Genomic DNA, 22299 nt, shown 5'->3' with positions numbered 1-22299 from the left:
GTAGATGCCGTGTGAGTGTTTCGAAACCCATGCTGATTCCTACAGAGTAGATTTCTAGCCTCCAGAAAAGTAGATGTAGATATAGACTGAGTCCTACGTAAGTCGCTTCCGCCACCACGGTCATCCGGATTCTGGGCCATCTGCACTTGTCACTTCCGTGTCGTGTTGTCCAGTTGGGCGCTGTGGTTGCGGGTCCTACGCATTAGTTGCGTTACTTATTTATTTACATTATTATTGAGTTCATTTCTGCCCAATGTTACGGTTTTTTTATCCTTTCTTCCAGGAGTGCTAGTTCTGCAAGGTTCACAGGAGAGCTTCTGTGTAGTTTGGAAAGTACGAGACGAGGTACTGGCAGAACTGAAGCTGTGGAGATGGGTCGTGAGTCGTGCTTGGATAACTCAGATGGTAGAGCATTTGCCCGCGAAAGGCAAATGTCTCGAGTTCGAGTATCGGTCCGGCACACAGTTTTAATCTGCCAGGAAGTTTCATTTATGTTTCCATAATTATGCCAGTACACTACTTTCCATAACTATAGCTTTCGTTGTGGTATGTCAGTTCCATAGTACTTGTACACTGCCGCGCGGGATTAGCCGAGCGGTCTTAGGCGCTGCAGTCATGGACTGTGCGGCTGGTCCCGGCGGAGGTTCGAGTCCTCTCTCGGGCATAGGTGTGTGTGTGTGTTTGTCCTTAGGATAATTTAGGTTAAGTAGTTTGTAAGCTTAGGGACTGAAGACCTTAGCAGTTAAGTCCCATAAGATTTCACACGGATTTGAACTTGTACATTAGTAGCCCCTCCTCTTCTTCACAGTTCGTGGCACCTAAAGATGAAGCTTTAAGCTTCGAAACCGGTTGAGGAATAAATTAAGAAAATTACTGGGGACTGAAGCGGACTTTTATTCTATATATATATAAAAAGTTTGAAACAGGAAACAAACCGATACTTTCCGTCGACAGTGTGTCGCATAAAAGACGTGATGAGCGCTATTTGTCTGGGTTGACTCCAGCTACAAAATGCAAAAACGGAATTGCAAATATCTGCTGAAACACCAGAGAAAATGCGTCTGACAACTCTTGCGACATACAGCTTGTACAATAATTCCGTCAGACGCGGCAACAGACTTCGAAGAGCCGTTGTGCGGAATGTGTGTGTTCCGAAATGCGATTACAAGATGAACATCAACAAAAGTAAAACAAGGATAATGAAATTAAATCAAGTGATGCTGAGGGAATTAGATTAGGAAATGATGTACTAAAAGTAATAAATTTGTTTTGCTACTTCGGGAGCAGCGTAAGTGGGGAAGGCCGAAGTAGAGAGGATACAAAACGCAGCAGGAGAAGAGTTTAAGATAAAGAAAAATTTGTTAATGTGGAATATAAATTTAATTATTACGCACTCTTTTTCTGAAAACGTTTGCCTGGAATACAGCATTGCACGAAAGCGAAATGTCGAAGATAATCGGTACAGACAGGTGATAAACACATATGAAATACGGTGATACGGGAAAGTGTTGAACATTAGACAGACTGGCTGATGAGAAGGGTCTGAACGTAATCGGGGAGAATAAAGAAATTTGAGGCCCAACATAACGAAAAGAAGGGATCCTTGATAGAACACATTCCGACGCATCAAGAAATCGGCAGTTTGGTCATGCATAAAAGGGAAGGAGGGAGAGAGAGAGAGAGAGAGAGAGAGAGAGAGAGAGAGAGAGAGAGAGAGCGGGGGGGGGGGGGTTAATTGTAGAGTTGACTACAGATAAACAGGTTCAAGAGGATGAAGGACGTAGTAGTATTACAAAGATGAAGAGACTTGCCCAGGATAGAGAAGCGTGGAAAGCCGCATCAAACCAGTCTTCGAATTAAAGACCACATCACCATTATGATAATGACCGTCGTCATAATCATCATCATCATCATCATCATCATCATCAACGGAGCTGGCTGCTGGGCCATGGAGTGTTTCTTGTGTAATCTCTTTATGTATGCGCAATAAAATGTATTCGATGTTTGTTCTCAACTTTGTATCGGTTCTTCCCACGCGATAAACGACTTCGCTGAGAGATAAGACTGTGGGATATATGTTGATAAGCTTTGTACCAAACAGCTGTGGAGAGATTACTGTCCGTTAGCAGCATCCTGTGTGTAGCGCAACATGGAGCGGATTTATTATATTATAGTGGCGTTACTCGTATATTCGGTAAGCAAAATTTGGATGCAGCATTATGAGATTAATTTGTCACATTTCCTATACATTCTGCTCAGTATTGCTATGCGCACTGCTGTTGCTTGGTTCCCTCTGAATTCTATTCTCCAGTAGAGAGCACCATCAATAGAACGGCCGATTACTCTTTTAAACCCTTTTTAAAATTTTAAGAGCAAAATATTTTAGTCCCTTCTTTGACTTCACATTATAGCAAATGGGTCTCGTCGAAGGTAATGAATGCGCTATATCGTTTCTCAAACTATCGCTGGCTGTTGCTTAGCCTCTCTATTTAGAGAGCAACCAGACTTTATTGTCGAGAGGCAGATACAATAATACACTGCAAGACGCTCTTTCTGTAGTTTGTGGAGGCAAAGGGCAATATTTTAAGATTAATAATGTACCCGAGTACAAAGTTTTTCATCAAGTGACCTTTCACTAACCTTTGACATTTTTATGCATTATGTTAACAAACTGTTCTCACCGTTCACGGCAGCGTTTGTTTCGTCCTAACAAGGAAACATCACCAACTCGATCTCGTATTTTCAGGAGCAAAGAACGCACGTGCAATTTACCAACCCTAGCAATCGATCCGGAGCGAAAATTTTGGCCATTTTCCCGACAGAACACAGTTATGACCTTCTGAAACTATAGCCTATAAACGCGCACTTTCGTCGCTTGTTTGTCACTAGCCGACCGAGGTGGCCGAGCGCTTCTAGGCGCTACAGTCTGGAACCGCGCGACCGCTACGGTCGCAGGTTCGAATCCTGCCTCGGGCATGGATGTGTGTAATGTCCTTGGGTTAGTTAGGTTTAAGTAGTTCTAAGTTCTAGGGGACTGATGAACTCAGCAGTTGAGTCCCATAGTGCTAAGAGCCATTTGAACCATTTTGTTTGTCACTAGCTCCGTCTCACCGCACACACTTAATGCCCGAACGCGAAGTACAGTAGAGCGAAGTGAAAGCCAATGCCTTCCTGTTAAAGAACACTGCAACTCCAACAGATGTACTTCACTTTAATACTGTCAGCTTCACAATCCAAAGAAAATAAGGTACAACACCAAAGTTAATAAATAGCGCTACGTTACTCCTTTAATGACAAGCTCATTCGTTTCATTCATTTACATTGCATTTGTGGATCGCAGCACAGAAAATGTTCTAAAGAAACTGATCTCTGCCACCAACTATATGTTGATAACCGCGCACGTTGACAATGAACAAAGCATGTTAGTAGCGTCAGTACAGTATTCAGTAAATGTTCAAAGGCGTCTGGCCGGTCCCTGATGTAGCCGCTATGACACCAAATATTCTGAAAGATTTGTCGAAATACTGGTCCACGTAACTGCCTGTAAAGAAGAGACTGCATTTGAAGGACGTTGTTATGCTGGCTGAAATCTTATCTAAGCCCAGAAGTCGTGTCGAGACGATAACCCAGCGGAAAGAACCCCTGAATGCGATAGCCAAATAGATACTGCGGCTGACATGATCTTGTTCCACCTGGTGGTATCGTCAATACAGAAACTACTCTGTCTTCTCCTCCGTTCTTTTCATGCGTTCACGAGCTTTGCGGCCGGAAAATGAATCCACGATTGAAACAATTCTGCTGTCATCTTGTACGATTTCAGAAAACACCTTCTATCGCCGCTTTAGTAAATGTGCCTCGTTGACTTTTCCAGAAGATGAGGCGACAGCTAAATTACCGTCCGCATTAAGACAAACTTTGATTCGCGGCCCAAAGGTTCCAGATGGCTCTTTTAAAACTACAAACAGATACTACTGCAAATGTCCTTCTGCAGACAGCACTAGCATTATTGTGTAGCTATGCGTCGTATTACTGGATGGGCTGCTCGACTATGTCGATATCTTCCTTTCCTTTTTTGGCAAGAAATCGACCGGACGTTATTTCTATCCATTTCTATCTATTCTGATCCATATTGCACACATTCTGTCTACTGACCGCTTCCTTAATAGCTCTAGTGTTAGCGACATACTCTTCACATGCAGAAAGTGTTGCTGTCTCATTACCCAGATTTTTTAACTGTACTAACGTGAATTATTTTTCACAATACCACATTTCTTCTTGAAAGCGTGCACCCACGCAGCAGACGTTTTAAACTTTCTTAGACCAACCTCCATTGCGGCTTGAACGCCCCAATGCTGTGCATTACAGTCGTGGATCTTCATCTTGTTATTAAATGTGTGTTGACATATCGCGTTGATCTTGGAAAGCTTTTGTTGATGTGTATCCTGGTTTTCAAGGTATCTGCTCCAGATGTACAGGTCTCTTTTTTTTTAAACAATTCAATGTGTAACGTCCCCCTTCCCTTCTATCGACAATGTTAGAAATATATGACCGTGTAATCATGTGCCCAAACAATTGTAATAAAATTTTGAAAAGGCTATCGTTCTGAAGATTCAATATAAAGTAGATAAATGAGGGGGAGGTTAACATCAAGATGCCTTCTAGGACACTTATCCGCCTACTTAATTACTGTAAAATTTAGTTATGGTTGTTCGAAAGGTTTGTGCTATCATTCACGTACAGTACCAACGAGAAGGGATACCACGTGGATTGGAGCAAAATAATAAAGAGTTACTGAAATAATTATAGCTAAATAAATACGGTCGCCAGCCCAATTGGGCAAAATTACTGTTCGGTAGGTGTTGAATTAATGAGCCGAACAGTCAATGTCAAGAATTACTCGACACGCGCAGCAACAGAGGGCTGCACGCACGTTAGCAAAAACAATTGAAATATTTACGTAATAAAGCGAGAAATAAAATAGTTTGCACTCGAAGTATCATTACCTAATAGAGCTGAAATTTTGAAAACATACAAGGTAACACTTAGATTAATGGTTACTTACTGTTGTAAGTGACAATGGCGCTGCCGGCTGGCGTGGCCGAGCGGTTCTAGGCACTACAGTCAGGAACCGCGCGACCGCTACGGTCGAAGGTTCGAATCCTGCCTCGGGCATGGATGTGTGTGATGTCCTTAGGTTTGATAGGTTTAAATAGTTCTAAGTTCTAGGGGACTGATGACCTCAGAAGATAAGTACCATAGTGCTCATAGCCATTTGAACCATTTGACTATGGCGCTACCTCACAGTAACGTCTACTATTTTCAAATGAACTTTGGGAAATGGCAAAAAATAAAAGAAACTCTATTGACTTCTGAACAGTGAAGTAGAAATTGGTAATTACTGTATCAAAAGGTAATTATTATACTTTAGCACGACTGCAGGTCAAAATGTTAACCAGAACTTTACTAACAACAAATGCCAATAATCACTGATATTTGCACTCACTCATTGATTCTAGTTAATGCTTTTGTTCATAGTGCCAGGTATCATTTTAATTTGATTAGTTGATTTACTATTTGCAACAATTAGATCGCCTCAGATTAAAGTTCAAATTTAAAGTTAGTGAGACTGAAATTACTGAATGCTTTAAGTTCAAATCTTTAATCTAACTGAATCATTTAGTTCATAAGCAAAATTAACTGGCACTGCAATTTTCATATTTTCATAAACGGTACTCGGATTATTGTAGCAATAGGACAGGACAGGAACCTACTTGGTGAATGATTTTAGGAGAGTCACGGGTAACATTTTTGATTAAACTATGATAATTATTCACTCTCAAAACACCACAAAGCTGAGTAGCGCCGTTACAAAACTAGTTGACAATAAGCTGTGATGCAGCAATCTTACTTCAGTCCATTCTCGCCGTGACGAAGTTGCTGACGACGATACTGCTGCTGGCTCCTTTCCATGATAATTAGCGAGCACGGGAGTTATTGGCAATGATATTGGCGTGGCGGGTTCTTGATGTTGCTGCAGCCAATATTTCCACCGCCCACGCTCATCACTTGCCACGTGCCGCTAAACAATCACTCCTCCAGTACAGTGCGCACCATCCATGCGTCCGCACTCCACCAAGTCTCACACCAGAGTTCTCTCTCCGTGTAGCGCGCGCTCTGACGTAACATCCTCCCGCGTCCAGAGACGCCGCTATTCCAACGATACTTATTCGTTGACAAAAACCTAACGTTTCCCTAACATTCCCTCAGAGATATTTATATAATATACATAATTGATTATGCAGCAAAAGAAACAACTTAATTCATACATCGTGTACATACAAATTTACTTAAAGATAAAAGCAAGTATATATACAATAATAAATGGTCAAAGAGCACATCGGCATGAAAGTGTTACAAATGTTCCTCCTGACGGTCCTGAAAGACAGTGTAACGCCGGAAATGCATATCCTCCTGTTTCCATCTGTTGTACTATAATTTTTTTCCTTATTTTGTCACCTGAAGATATGACATTTCTGTCTCTTTATATATTGTAATTGTTTTACTGTTTGTATATATACATTTATGCATTTATGTTGGTTTGTTTTGTGAATATTATTTGTATTTATACGCTGGGTCTGGCCTAGGGAAAACTATGCTATCGAACGAATACATCGATAGGTCGTTTGGAGAACCAAAGTGTTTAGGATCTTTGGTAGTGTTAACTCTGTCGCGTGGAGCGCGGGCAGAGGGGGAGTCTGGCTGGGGTGGTGCAGTGGAGCAGGTGTGTCGTGTGACGCTCCCGCCAGTTGCCGCGCTTTCGGGGTTGGGCAGCATGTAATTGCGCTCGACTTGCTATGATAGTTTCTGACACGGTGTCGCGGACGGGAAGCATTAGCTGGCGCACATCAAGAGCCCGTTTCGCCTGGTGACCGTGTCGAGAAGAAGGCGCGCCAACATCCAGCTTCTGCAACAGCGACGGCCGACAATGAGTGACTGTCGCCACCTCCTCGATCGACGGCTTCAAACCTTCAATCAACCAACAAGGAAGACTGGAAGCACGTAAGGTTTTAGAACTGTATGGCAGACCTCAGCTTTTCAAACTGTTCCATTTTCATAACTAAATTACAGCAACGTAGCATGAACCTTTGTTGCTCATTGTCCCAATTGCATTACCAAGCAGGGTCCCTTCGTTTTTCTGGAATGAACGCTAGTGTCGTTGAAATTCAAACGCCAGCATCATTCTATTTCACTGCTTTAATTTCAAAGTTCAGTTAAGGTATTCATAGCTGGCTACAATATTTAGATTACACAAGCACAAATTAATAGTGCGAGTTTTGTTACCGTATTTTAGCTTACCTGTGACTGCAGCTCAGCGTGGTACGTACTAAATTTTACTTTTGTTAATTGTTCAGAATCATTTAATTCAAGTTCAAAGTTAAATCTCTTATTTCTAAATTGCGTAGATTCAAGTAGCTTTTGAAATGATTGTTGAGGTAGTCCAAGACTAACCGTATTTTACTGAATTTCGATGTGCTTCAGAAAGAAAGCTCACTATTAACTTCAGTCACTAAATTAACTTTCGATTTTCCTGTTTTATTAATTCTTTTGCTAAATTAAGTCAGAGTGTAGCGAAATTTATTACTTCTGACAAACTTTCAGTTTTCACACTATACGTGTCAACCTTCAGTTGCCATGCTTCTAGTGCTAATTATATGTGTAATAACCTTTCTTTTTCAGTTACAATAGTAATTGTCCTTAGGACTGGCGACCGTAATTTCCCCCCAAATCTCAAATATCTAATTACCGCTAGTTAGTTGTTAACGTAACGGCCGCACATTTACTTTCTTTATTAACTTTACCCCTTTTCAAAATTAATTTCCACCAGTTTCATTTGCATTTTTCCTTTCATTTAGATGTAACCCTTTCCTCCCTCTTTACCGACTTTAACTTCGGTGACGATTGCTTTTCCCAAATTTCCATTAGGTACACGCGGTTTAATTTTTCACTGTCATTAAGGTCGATAAGTGAGGGAGAGGTTACAACAGATTCCCCTTCTTTTCACTTTTCCAAAAGGCGAAACCTCGTTTCATATACTCCTTTGTCATAGATTGGGGGCAAAGCGATATGGAACGATATTACATCTCGAAAACACGCTTCATCATCACTTACTTTCTCCTTTTCTCATTCCTGTCACGTTGTACCAACGGCACTGGTCGACGAATGTGACTGTGCTGAAAGGACAACCTCATTCTCGTCATCGTCATCCTCCAGTAAGTAAGCGGTTAACGTCAGTCTACTATTTTGCTCTATATCTAGCACGTCTTGCGTCGTGAAGCTGTCTATTGTTTCTGCAGTGCAGCTCTAAGCTATGAGTAATAGCAAGAAATAAGCCCCTTAGGCTTTCGTTTGCCCTGTACTTGCGTTAGTCGAATAGCCACTTATAATGATGGTTACCAGTCACGCTCTTCAGAAGCTGTTGTTCTTTGACGTTCAAACATTGCAATTTCGCCGTCACAGTGTACCGCTCCTGGAGACCCAGTCCAGAACTACCGCTTGCGAGTTCACTGACATTATAATTGCAAAGCTCTTACCGACGCGACTGCACAGTACTTCCTGCTCGGGCCGTAAGTGGGAACAGTGGGGCAGAACGAGTGACAGACAAACGATGAGCGCGTTTTTAAAAGCTGTACTTTCCGAAGGTGGTAACTGTATACCGGTATATCATAATGATGGCCCAAATTTTCGAGCAGGGTCGATTCTGGGGCTGATAACTTGTATGTACGGCTTTTTTCTCCAAGAAATACGAGGTCGAGTGGGTGATATTTCCTTGTAAATATGGTGCTAACCGATAGTTATACTAGTCTCATTCAGATGCCTCCTCCCTCATCTTTTGAAGACAAATGAAACTAAGGCGTCAACAGAGATATAACCCCTCAAGCGAGCTGTTAACAGATTGAAATAAGCGTCAGGCCAAAAATAGAAACGCGAAAGTGAATTGCGAAACCAAACGAATTGAGTTAGGTCACAGCCAAGGGAGGTGTAATAAGACATCAAGCATTAATATAATTTTTTTAAATACAAAATGATTTTCGTTAACAATTAAATCAGCCCAGTGCCTAAGATAGTTATGTAAATTAAGGTAAACGTGCCTGTATTTGTTTTATGAAACTGAATTTACAAAGCCGGAGCGAAAGTCTTTCCTTAATCGTAAACAGATTTTTAAAAAATTCCCATACGTTAAAAAAGTCATACGGATTAAACTAGGCATATTGTGATTGTGGGCGCAAAGTACGAGGGACGTTCAATAAGTAATGCAACACATTTTGTTTCTCGGCCAATTTCGATTGAAAAAAATGCGGAATTTGATGTGGGACGTCGTTGAATATTCCTGCTGCAGCGCCTGTAGTTTCATAAGTTCCGACAGGTGGCCACGCTACACGCAGCCTCCAAAACGGCGTCTATAACGGTAGTGCGTTTCAGCCACTGAGTTTCTTTTGGTGGAAAACTTGAGCATCGCAGATGTTCATAGGTGCTCGAAGAAAGTCTACGGAGACCTGGAATTGAACAAAAGCACGGTGAGCCGCTGGGCGAGGCATCTGTCACCATCGCGCAAATCTGTCCAATCTCCCTCGTGCCGGCTGGTCGCACACAGATGTGACACCTGCAATGTTGAAAGCGCGGACTTTCTCGCTAGAGGTGATCGACGGATCACAATCGAACACCTCGCTGCTCAATCGGTTGGGGTGTGTGGATTGATTGCAGCTCCGGTTCTAGAAAATGAAGAAAATGAGGGGGGGGGGGGGGGGGGAAGAAGGGTTGGTGACGGATATGAGCAGGCGCTGGTCCAATAGATCATGACCCTCTCCCCCTACCCCCCCCCCAAAAAAACAGTAAAAAAATGACTAGGTTGTCCTTTTTCTTTTTCTTGTGGCTTTGTCCCACATATATGCGGGATCGGCATGGTTATTTATGGATTTGGCATGGGTTGCTTAATGACCCGAATTGGTTATAAATTTCGTTTCTTATATGAAAATAACTTTACCAAATTTGGCATTTTGTCTGAAAATGGAAGGACAGTATGTGGTTGGAAAAGTTTTAAAATATTGTAACTCATCGGGTCAGAAGCCTTGAGAGTTACATAAGTAATATCCAGGTCAGTGCGACCCAACATTAATACGAATAGTCTAAAGTCAGGTACTTTCTGGTTGTCTCATATTTTGTAGTAGAAATTGCTTTCATTGTTCGTACTTACTTTCAACATTCAACAAGTCATCAAAGGCTCTGCATTACAACAATGGACTTGTCGTTACGACTTCTCAACTGTTCGAATTATCGATTGTTTCTGCTCAGTTTGTGTTCTCTATCTTTTGTAATCGTTCTTAATTGTCACGTCATGGTCATTACATCACTGACTTACGCTGAGTTGGAAGAATTTATAAATAGCTCAACAGACGAAAGATCACATTCCGAGTTCGAAGATCATGTCAGTATTGCATCTGAAAGCGATTGTTCTGACGGCACTGAAGACAGTCCACAGCCTGTTCAAAGTAGTGTACAGACTCCTGTTTCTAAAAACGGGAACACAGAATGGCAGTTGCAATTACCAACACAACACTGCCGCCTACCTGCTTCGAACGTCACCCAGGAATCACTAGGTATGCAAGAAGCAAAATAAGTGATGTAAAATATTCATTTGAAGTATTATTTTTTACAGCACTTCAGAATGAAATAACAAAGACCTGAAATATTGAGGGCAACGAATATATGGTAAACAATGGCGAACAACGGTGATTCTCTTTTTCACGCGTACTTAGAACTCCTATTCCTTGTGGGTGTACGTCGCTCATATAGGGAACCTACAAAAAGTTTGTTGGACAAGGATACTGGGCGGAACATATTTCGATCAACCATATCCCTAGAAACATTCTGTAAAATGTCGCGCGACTTGCGATTTGATAAGAAATCCACAAGAGAGGAAAGACGACGTACTGATAAACTCGCCGCAATTCGCAGTGACTGGGAGAAGTGGTTAGAAGTCCTTCCTAAACAGTATAATCCAGGGGAAAATATGATCGTCGACGAGCAACTGGTAACATTTAGAGGCCGCTGTCCGTTTAAGCAGCACATTCCAAGCAATCTGTCAAAATATGGGATCAAGATATGGACTCTGTGTGACAGCAAATCTTCGTATGTACTGAAAGCCCAAATTTGTACAGGAAAGGACATTGGAGCAGCACCAGAAAAAAAATCAGGAAATGAAAGTAGTTGCTGATCTTACTTCTAATTTGCGAGGTTAGAATATAACACGTGAGTTTTTTTCGTATACAATTTGGGACAGCTGCTCCTGAAATGGAAACTGACAATGTTAGGAACCATACCTAAAAATAAGCCAGAGCTTCCACAAAATAGGACCAACAAGGAGGTTCACAGCTCTTCATTTTACTTCAAAAATGACACAACGGTGCTCAATTACATTCCTAAGAGAAATAAGAATGTCGTACTAACGAGCACTCCCCACCATGGCGGGGAAATAAGTGACAGGGCTAATAAGAAACCAAAAATGATTGTAGATTATAATTCAACCAAAGGGACTCTAGACACATTCGATCAGCTGTCGGGTACATAGACACGCAAACGAAAAGTCAGTTGATGGCCCATGATAGTTTACTACAATATTCTTGATGTTGCTGGTTATAATGCATATCTTGTGGACTTCGATCGACACTAACTGAAATGTAATAAAATTGACTAGAAGGAGAATATTTTTGGAGGAACTCGGAAAATTACTGATTGCAGAGCACATTGCGTCAAGGAAGCATTTTCCAAGAAGAGAAGATTCTTTGAATGGTCAGGAACATCTAAGACCCTGAAGGAGTGGCAGGTGTAGCTAAACCAGTAACAACAAGAAACTCTACTAAACGTGCACGCTGTAAGTTCTGTACTTCAAGCAACGACAGGAAACCCAAACATGTTGTATGGAAAGTGTAATACACATGTATGCTAAACACACGTCACCTACTTCTGCCCAAATTGCAGTGAGTAAGAAGGAAAGAAAGTGATATGGGCCGACGACAGACGGTTGTTGAGAATGACTTTTTAGTGGGTCTGCTCCTGTAAACCGAAGGGTAGGCCGAATGTAGGAATCGAGTAGGAGCAGGTGAGGTAAAAATCTCGGTCCTGCTTTTAACGTAAAAGAACATTTGATAGAGAATATTAGTCAATGACATATACGTAACTTTTGGTAAAGATGAGTAAGTAGGTGCGAAGCCGGATGTATCAAAGCTAACACAGGCATAATCTGTAGCGGCTCGCCCGCTATGAAACAGAAACAATGTTGCCTGGTCGTCTACTCGAGATCAAAATAGGCTGAATCCGGAGCGGCGCTCGTAGAGCTGCCCAGCGCGGACTAGAGGGCGCTGTCGTCGGTGTCGGTGTCGTAGTGCCAACCTGAGAACTTGTACCTGCTCCGTGGCATCGTAGCTATCGATACCACAGTGGAAATGTCTGTTGTTCCTAATATACCTACGAGGGCAGTTCAATAAGTAATGCAACACATTTTTTTTCTCGGCCAATTTTGGTTGAAAAAACCTGAAATTTCTTGTGGAATATTTTCAAACATTCCCGCTTCGTCTCGTATAGTTTCATTGACTTCCGACAGGTGGCAGCGCTGTACGGAGCTGTTAAAATGGCGTCTGTAACGGATGTGCGTTGCAAACAACGGGCAGTGATCGAGTTTCTTTTGGCGGAAAACCAGGGCATCTCAGATATTCATAGGCGCTTGCAAAATGTCTACGGTGATCTGGCAGTGGACAAAAGCACGGTGAGTCATTGGGCAATGCATGTGTCATCATCGCCGCAAGGTCAAGCAAGACTGTCTGATCTCGCGCGTGCGGGCCGGCCGTGCACAGCTGTGACTCCTGCAATGGCGGAGCGTGCGAACACACTCATTCGAGATGATCGACGGATCACCATCAAACAACTCAGTGCTCAACTTGACATCTCTGTTGGTAGTGCTGTCACAATTGTTCACCAGTTGGGATATTCAAAGGTTTGTTCCCGCTGGGTCCATCGTTGTCTAACCGAACACCATAAAGAGCAAAGGAGAACCATCTGTGCGGAATTGCTTGCTCGTCATGTGGCTGAGGGTGACAATTTCTTGTCAAAGATTGTTACAGGCGATGAAACATGGGTTCATCACTTCGAACCTGAAACAAAACGGCAATCGATGGAGTGGCGCCACACCCACTCCCCTACCAAGAAAAAGTTTAAAGCCATACCCTCAGCCAGTAAAGTCATGGTTACAGTCTTCTGGGACACTGAAGGGGTTATTCTGTTCGATGTCCTTCCCCCTGGTCAAACGATCAGCTCTGAAGTTTATTGTGCTACTCTTCAGAAATTGAAGAAACGACTTCAGCGTGTTCGTAGGCACAAAAATCAGAACGAACTTCTCCTTCATGACAACGCAAGACCTCACACAAGCCTTCGCACCCGAGAGGAGCTCACAAAACTTCAGTGGACTGTTCTTCCTCATGCACCCTACAGTCCCGATCTCGCACCGTCGGATTTCCATATGTTTGGCCCAATGAAGGACGCAATCCGTGGGACGCACTACGCGGATGATGAAGAAGTTATTGATGCAGTACGACGTTGGCTCCGACATCGACCAGTGGAATGGTACCGTGCAGGCATACAGGCCCTCATTTCAAGGTGGCGTAAGGCCGTAGCATTGAATGGAGATTACGTTGAAAAATAGTGTTGTGTAGCTAAAAGATTGGGGATTAACCTGGTGTATTTCAATGCTGAATAAAACAACCCCTGTTTCAGAAAAAAAAGTGTTGCATTACTTATTGAACTGAATTGAATTACTTATTGAATAATTTTAGTGAAGTTTTGTGTAATATTGTTATTATTATTATTATTATTTTCGATTATTCCCATTTAAGAGAGCGTTTGAACTTGAATTCCTTTATGATGATTGTTTATGTTTTTTCTGAGCCCAAATTTTCTTCATGTGTTCACTGTGTTGTTTCTTTCGCTCCGCTGTCCATTTGCATCCTGGTCTCTTCTGTGTTGTGGTGTCAAATTTATGTTTTTTCATGATGTTCCTGAATTCAGTTCTATTTTCTGCATCGTTTACTGTTATGTGTGCTTGTCTCTTCAACTTCTTTCATCCATTTTGTTTTTCCCCTGCCTGACTTGATGACTTTAAGAATTCGCTTTGAAATTCTGTTTTCATTCGTCCTGTGGATATGTCCGTAGAACTGCATTCTTTTTTTCCTTATTGTATCCGTAATCTTGTCTGTGTATTTATATAATTCTGATGTTGGTCTCTTCTTCCAGATTCCTTGCTCTTGTATCGGGCCAAAAATTTTCCTGAGAATTTTCCTTTCTTGTTTCTCTATTTCTTTGATTTTAGTTTGCCCACCTATTTGTGTTGTTTTAGATGCATGAATATTGTTATTATTGTTATTATTATTACTATTATTACTATTATTATTATCGCTATGATCATTAACAACGTACAGTAATACAACACTGTCGATGACTTACAAATGTACGAAAAATACGTGTGAGTTCAAGTTTTTTCAGCATTTTATGTCTGGTCATATTGACCCGAACAGTAGATTTGTATGGTAAAATTGAACAGAACAGTAGACTTAAAAGGGGTGACCGCCATCATTTCTCTCTCTCTCTCTCTCTCTCTCTCTCTCTCTCTCTCTCTCTCTCTCTCCCTCCCCCCACCCCCCACCCCCACCCCAGCTGTCTGCGTCGGTTATGACATCCAAGTGAAAGAGTGCGAACGTTTCCCTAAATGGCTTGGAATTTTGAAGCATGGCGAGACTTGGGTACCAGCCAAGTACCTCCCCGTCCCGGAACTGGCGCTTTTACACGCACGGCTACCCGCGCGGATTGATATAAACAAATGACTATGCCTCTATTAAAACATTTTGTACGTTTTATTTTCTTCGTCATTGAAATTACGGCAAAGGCATCTGTCGAACGTTATATGTTGGGGAAACGCTTTATTAAAAATAAAATTAAAAAAAAAAGACGCACCAAAAAGGAATTATTCGAATGGGACATAAATTGGCATGTACAGACAAACAAACGATAACAGCTTCACAATTTGAGCAAGTTAGTAACGCGTTTGTCCACCTCTGGCTCTTATACAAGAAGTTATTCAAAAAAATGTTCGGTTGAGTGTGAAATCTTATGGGACTTAACTGCTATGGTCATCAGTTCCTAAGCTTACACACTACTTAACCTAAATTATCCTGAGGACAAACACACACACCCATGCACGATGGAGGACTCGAACCTCCGCCGGGACCAGCCGCACAGTTTATGACTGCAGCGCCTCAGACCGCTCGGCTAATCCCGCGCGGCAAGAAGTTATTCCTCTTGGCATTGATCGGCAGAGTTTGACAACTACGAAGCCAAGCCGTAAAACTCTCGCCGTGTGGGTGGGCATTATCTTGCTGAACTGTAAACCCAGGATGGCTTGCCACGAAGGGCAACAGAACAAGGCGTCGAATATCGTCTACGTACCATTGTGATGTAAGGATGATGCGGATGACAAGGAAAGGAGTTCTGACATGAAAAATGGCATTCCAGACCAGAATACCTGTTTTTTTGGGCTCTGTGGCGAGCGACAACCAGGTTGATATCCCATCGCTATCCAGAGAGTCTCGAGACACGCCTTCGACCTGGAATCTCATTGACTGGACTAAAATTTGAGCCCTAATGATCAGCAAAGACGTGTCTGGAGATACGATATCAAATTGACTGTGAAACGTCCCCTGCTGTTGTGTTTGTCTCTGATTTTGTTCCATTGTGTCTAACTGTTGCTGTGTTTGTCTCTGATTTTGTTCCATTTGTTGCATTAGCTGTAATAACAATGCATTAGTGTCTGGAATCTGTTCCTCTACGCTTTTCGGCAGTGCATTTGCACCGGCAACATTCACATTTTGACAAGCTGAAAATGTGTCTTGACTTATTTGAGAAAACGATGAGGACGCAAAACCTGAATGTACAGTATTTGTAAAATTGTGTCCTGTCATTTCGGATTCCTGAGGCGAGCTGTTGCCGACCGATCGATCGATAATGCTTCCCTGTTCACAACCTGTTTCACTGTCTACACCATTATTTGCCGCCCGCTCCATTTCCCTATGCACAGTTACCAAATTACTACTTGGAATGTCTGTTAATTCACTACACAGTGATGCTGATAAGCTACGCTCGTCGTCACTATTATTTCTCAGTTTACTTTGGAGCCTAGTGTTACGTTTTTCACACGCCATTATTGTGACAATATTTCACACGATAACACAGAAAAGCACAATTTGAAGAGCAAAAATAAGAGAACACATTAACATAGCACTGAAAATAATATCTAGTTAATTGCAGCTGCTAAATACTTGGTGCAAATCTACATGCATGCCACAACTGTTTTACTGTACAACAATGAAAAACTGCAACTACAAAGGAGATTTTCTCTACAATTACGCGCTAGCGATAAACAAAAGCTACACTAATTACACAGACTACAAGGAAAAAATCAGAAGATTCCAGTAAGGTATCCTTGGCTAAGGGTCGACATATGAAACGTCCGCTTCGAACATTTATACATGACTGTGCTTAACCTGACACACAATATTTTTAGCGCAACGCAATCTGACTTCCAATAATCCCTACAAAAGAATGGCCCTGACTAACATTAACCTATACCTTTCACAAATCACTTACCTCACAAAAATCTTCGTTACTGGAACTACTGCAATACAGCGAGCGCCACTACTGCCAGCTAAATAAAAGATTCAAACTACTGAAGGGACTAACTACTGATAGGCATAGTTAGCAAATGAAAGATTTTAATATAGAACAAACAATGTATTTACCTTAATAGTCATAATATATATATATCAGTTCATGACATCCAGTCTAACAAATTTCAAAACTCCGCCATCTCTCTCCCCACATCCACCACTGCTGGCGGCTCACCTCCAACTGCGCAACGCTACGCGCTGTTCACATCCAGCTGCCGCTGCCCAACACTACAATGGCAGACAACAATGCAAACTAGCCACAGACTGCACACAGCACAGCCAGTGATTTTCATACAGAGCGCTACGTAACGTTGCCAATAAGAAAACATAAACAGCCTACTTACATGATCAGCAAAGACGTGTCTGGAGACGCGATATCAACTTGACTGTAGGCCGCCATACGGCCCGACAACCAGGATTTATGGTCTGGGGTGCCAGTTCTTTTCACAGTAGGACCCCTTTTGTTGTCATCTGAAGGCACGCTTACAGCACAGTGGTGCTCTGGCGATATTCTACGCCCCGTTTTGTTGCCCTTCGTGGCAAACCATCCTAGGCTCACATTTCAGCAAGACAATGCCAGCCTGCACACGACGAGAGTTTCTACTGCTTGTCTTCGTGCTTAGCAAACCCTACATTGTGCCAGTAAAGTCCCCGGAACTCTCTCCAACTTCCCAGATGAGAACTTTTAGAGCATTACGGGCAGGGCGCAACAACCAGCTCGAGATTCTGACAATGTAACACGCCAGTTGTACAGAATCTAGCACGGTATCCCTCAGGAGGACATGCAACAACTCTGTCAAGCAGTGCCAAGTCGAATAACTGCTTGCGAAAGGGCCAGAGGTCCAACGTGTTATTCACACGCTCAATTTGTGAACTGAATTAAAAAAAGTCGTGTGACTAGGGCCTCCCTTCGGGTAGACCGTTCGCCGGGTGCAAGTCTTTCGATTTGACGCCACTTCGGTGACTTGCGCGTCGATGGGGATGAAATGATGATGATTAGGATGAGACAACACCCAGTCCTTGAGCCGAGAAAATCTCCGAACCAGCCGGGAATCGAACCCGGGCCCTTAGGATTGACATTCTGTCGCGCTGACCACTCAGCTACAGGGGCGGACATTTGTGAACTTATTTCTGTTGAACACATCGTCCATTATTTTTCTGAAATTGTAATCATTTGTCTGCCTGTACATGTATTTCACATCTATCGATTTCCGTTCCATTAGTGTAATTCCGTCGTGGTGCGTCTCTCTCTCTCTCTCTCTCTCTCTCTGTGTGTGTGTGTGTGTGTGTGTGTGTGTGTGTGTGTCTGTGTGCCTGTCTTTTTTTTCCTTAGAATGTATTTCTTGAAATCTGTTAACTTTAGGAGGGGAGGAGGTCCAGGCAACATGGTCATTAATGAAGATGATACAATGAGGAATTTATAGGTGAAGATAAGGGTAGGTAAGACTGTTAGTGGTTTTGGTCGGTTTCGTTCTCTCTCCTGGATGCTTAGATGGTGTGTATTCCAGATTAGATTCCGTAGTCTTAAGTACTTAACCACGTTAGTAAGAGGAATGGGTTGGCTGAAAATGGGCAGGCGAAATAAGGGTAATGGTATCATTGAGTGCTGGCTTGGCTTTGCTGTGGATTAAATGGAATTCTACATTTGTTCTACCATTTCACTACATGATTCAGGTGCCGTTGGAGAGCGTGAGGGTCAGGACATGCAATTCTTGTCGTCCCTCATAAAACGAGACTATCAAACCCTTTTCATATACAACTGCTGTTACTAGTTACGCAGCCCTCTCTGTTTCGTAGGCCGGATGTCTTTAGAAGCCATCAGAGTGAAGGAATTCTGATCCAGTGATAAAAAATTCCTTAGCTGCTGTCTGTCGGATGGCTCCGCTAAGGCACAATTGATTCTACCGTGAATGCCAAGTTGTTTATAATGAGTGCACCGAGCCAAGTTGTTGTCAAGTTGAGGCTGTATTCGTCGCTTAAGGAAACACGACCTTTAACATCTTATACGTACGGCTTGTGGTTCCGTTTGGACGTTTCAGTCACACATTTCAAGTACACTCTGATTTCAGAAGATGCACGTCACATTAAATTAGAAACTAACCATTTCACCGAGCATTATGATGCATATAGAGTATCTACACAATTAAAGCCCACAGCTACATACGGGACTCCAACTTGTATAGTGCGTTTCACGAAGCCCAGTGTTACGCCGATCCAGCAGCGGCTAGCAAACTGCTTTCCACCTTCAAGTGTGTGACACCGCATTGAAATTTCCGAGATCTTGCGGACTTTCCTCTGAAACATCCTGTCTACACATTCTCGATTAGGCTAGAACGCTGACGACATCTTATGGCGTGGGAGACGTTTTGTGAATGTTGCGTAACATATTTATTTGTTGCTCCTAAAAAACGCAATACGTATTCTTAGCAGGGACGTTCTACAGAATTTCTTTTTGAATGTGCGTGTGGAGAATTAGGAAGATAAACATCGTGGGTATCAAAACCCCTTCTGGGACTCTTCGAAATGAATACGGTTAAAAAGAGTAAAATTTAAAGAGAGGTATAACATGCATATTTATCTAAATTTTCAGGTTCTGTCTGCCCTTTTCACGCCCCATTCATCTACACAGTTACACTATTTTACTCAATAGAACTGAGAGTATGATGTGAGGTGCAAATTTTTCAAACTTCAGAATGTAGGGATAAAGAGAGTATTAAGCGGGCAACTCAAGGGAGAGTAGCTGCTTGCTGAGTTACAAAATTGGATGAGCAAGCCGCAGTAACTGTTTGCAGAATTACTTCTGATAAGAAACGCAATAGGAGTAATACACTAAATTACAGGCCCATATCATTAACGTCGATACGCATGAGGATTTTGAAACATATGTTCGAACATTATGAACTACCTCGAAAACAACAGTCTACTAACAGACCGTCAACACGGATTCGGAAAACGTCGTTCTTGTGAAACGCAACTAGCTCTTTATCCACACGAAGTGTTGGATGCTATTGTCATCGGATTTCAAATTGATTCCGTATTTCTAGATTTCCAGAAGGCTTTTGACACTGTATCTCACAAGCGACTTGTAGTCAGATTGCGTGCTTATGGAACATCGTCTCAGTTATGCGACTGGATTCGTGATTTCCTGTCAGAGAGGTCACAGTTCGTAGTAATTGGCGGGGCGACGCCGGGTAAAACAGAAGTGATTTCTGGCGTTCCACAGGCTATTATTATAGGCCCTCTGCTGCTCCTTGCCTATATAAATGACTTAGAAGACAATCTCAACAGCCGTCTTATCTTTTTTCCAGATGATGTTGTCGTTTATCGTCTACTAAAGTCATCAAAAGATCAAAACAAATTACAAAACGATTTAGATAAGATATCAGTCTGATCAGAATTGGCAGTTGACCCTAAATAATGAAAAGTGTGAGATCATCCACATGAGTGATAAAATAATCTGATAAACTTCGGTTACACGATAAATCAATTAAACCTAAAGGCCGTAAATTCAAATAAATACTTGAGAATTACGATTGCGAACAACATAAATAGGAAAGAGTGCATAGAAAATGTGGGGAAAGCGAACCAAAGACTGCGATTTATTGGCAAAACAGGAGATGCAACAGAGCTACTAAAGAGACTGTCTACACTACCTTTATCCGTCATCTTTTGGACTACTGCTGCACGGCGTGGGATGCTTACCAGATAGGATTAACGGCGTAAGTTGAAAGAACATCAGCTCGTTTTTTGTGATCGAGAAGTAGGGGAGAGAGTGTCACAGATATGACACAGGATATGGAGTGGACATAAGTAAAACAAAGGCGTTTCCCGTTATGGCGGAATCTTCTCACGAAGTTTTAGTCACCAAGTATCTCCTCCGATTGCGAAAATATTTTGTTGACGCCGACTTACATTGGGAGAAACGATCATCATAATAAAACAAGGGAAATCAGAGGTCGCACGGAAAGATACAGGTGTTCGTTTTTTCGCGCAATGTTCGAGAGTGGAATAATAGAAAATGATTGTGAAGGTGGTTCGATGAACCCTCTGCCATGCACTTAAGAGTGATTTGCGGAGTATCCATGTAGGTGCAGATGTAGATGTAAATGTAGATGTAGATACTGATTGCGGTTCACCGAGGAACATCAATGTTGAACTCAGCTGCAGGTATCAAAGCTCTTGCCTAGTACATTTAACTTCGTGCGTCTGCTGCTATTCAGTGCACCTTCATAAGAGGAAATCGCTCAATCCGTTTATTTTCTGATTCATGCGCTCTGTAAAATACACGTATTCGGTGCCGGATGATGCAGGTATGCTCCTCAAAAGCTTGATACTGAAATGTCTCGAAGTCCTTCGATTCCTCGACAACAGTTGTGATGTATGTTTCAGGCAGTACTGACGGAGGCCTCTTCACTGAAACAACGTCTGCAGCAAATCCGAGACGCTGGCTGCAGTGAACCTGGTCAGATCATCTGCACTGACAATTGTTCCAAGGTAAGAGCCAGCTGTGATGCGATATATAACTGGTTTCTTGTTACCATATTGAAAATCTTAGTGTACATTTTCTCTTGCGAGCTATGGCAATTAAGAATTGAGTACCTTACTGAAACAGTGCTCCTTCTAAAATAACTAATATCGATATTCGTTTCTATTACTGGCAGAGTGAATGCTTTATATAATACACATCTACAACAAAAATTTGATTAGTTTTTTATCTTCTTGTTGTCCCATTATTTATTTTCGTTTGTGAGCGATGTTACGAAGGTACTTCAAAAAGTAAGTTAAGCGTTACTTTGGCAGGCCAAGTAACTTTTATTGACTGCTACACTGCACTTCGTAGTGACACAGAAACATGACACTATTTTTCAACTCAGCCACCAAGTCTCCGTAAAAAAGATTGATCGGAACATTTTACAAATGCTTGAGTTTTTCGACGATAGAAATCCGCTCCTTGGACATTTAGGTACCGCTGTGTGTGAACGTAATCATTGTTGAAAAATCTGTAATTGCTGTGAATCAGTTCCCAGATTGTGTCGTCTGTGACCTTTCTGCGTCATCAGCATCACCAACGTCTGTGCGGCCTTGGTCAAATTGTTGGCAACATTACACTATGGTTGGATGCGACATTCCGCTTGATCCAATTTCTTGCCTTAATGTCACTGTGATTTTCATTATTAGGCTTTTGCCCACAAGAATCGTGTTGTCCCGAGTACTTCGACTTTGGACTACCTTTCCATAAGCTGCGCCATTTCAGTTGTACGCTGTGTTGGACCTGCCATCCGTACTGCAACAGGAGGGCGTTGCAGGAAACGCAGAACGTGTTTTTTTTTCTGACAATGCACATTCTATTTGCGCTATGACCTTAACTTTGGAAGACGCGTGTAACTTACTTTTTGAAAGTAACGCTCGCACGAAATGAGGGGGCGTAGTGGAGGTAATACCAAATACTTTTTCGTTTAAAGCAAAATACTAA

General features: G+C 42.2%; 1 protein-coding gene across 1 annotated transcript in view; it reads left to right on the top strand.

The window, feature by feature from the left end:
• The first annotated feature begins 2103 nt into the window (after positions 1-2103).
• LOC126188059 (uncharacterized) overlaps positions 2104-22299 on the top strand; it is a 63725-nt gene continuing 43529 nt past the window's right edge. The window contains exons 1-2 of the mRNA XM_049929503.1: positions 2104-2194; positions 21216-21320. Coding sequence (XP_049785460.1) covers positions 2150-2194; positions 21216-21320 — 150 coding nt within the window. The 5' untranslated portion in view covers positions 2104-2149. The remainder of the gene's footprint in view (positions 2195-21215; positions 21321-22299) is intronic.

Source organism: Schistocerca cancellata, chromosome 5 (assembly GCF_023864275.1).
Source record: "Schistocerca cancellata isolate TAMUIC-IGC-003103 chromosome 5, iqSchCanc2.1, whole genome shotgun sequence".
Taxonomy (NCBI): domain Eukaryota; kingdom Metazoa; phylum Arthropoda; class Insecta; order Orthoptera; family Acrididae; genus Schistocerca; species Schistocerca cancellata.
This window is presented reverse-complemented; position numbering and strand designations above follow the sequence as displayed.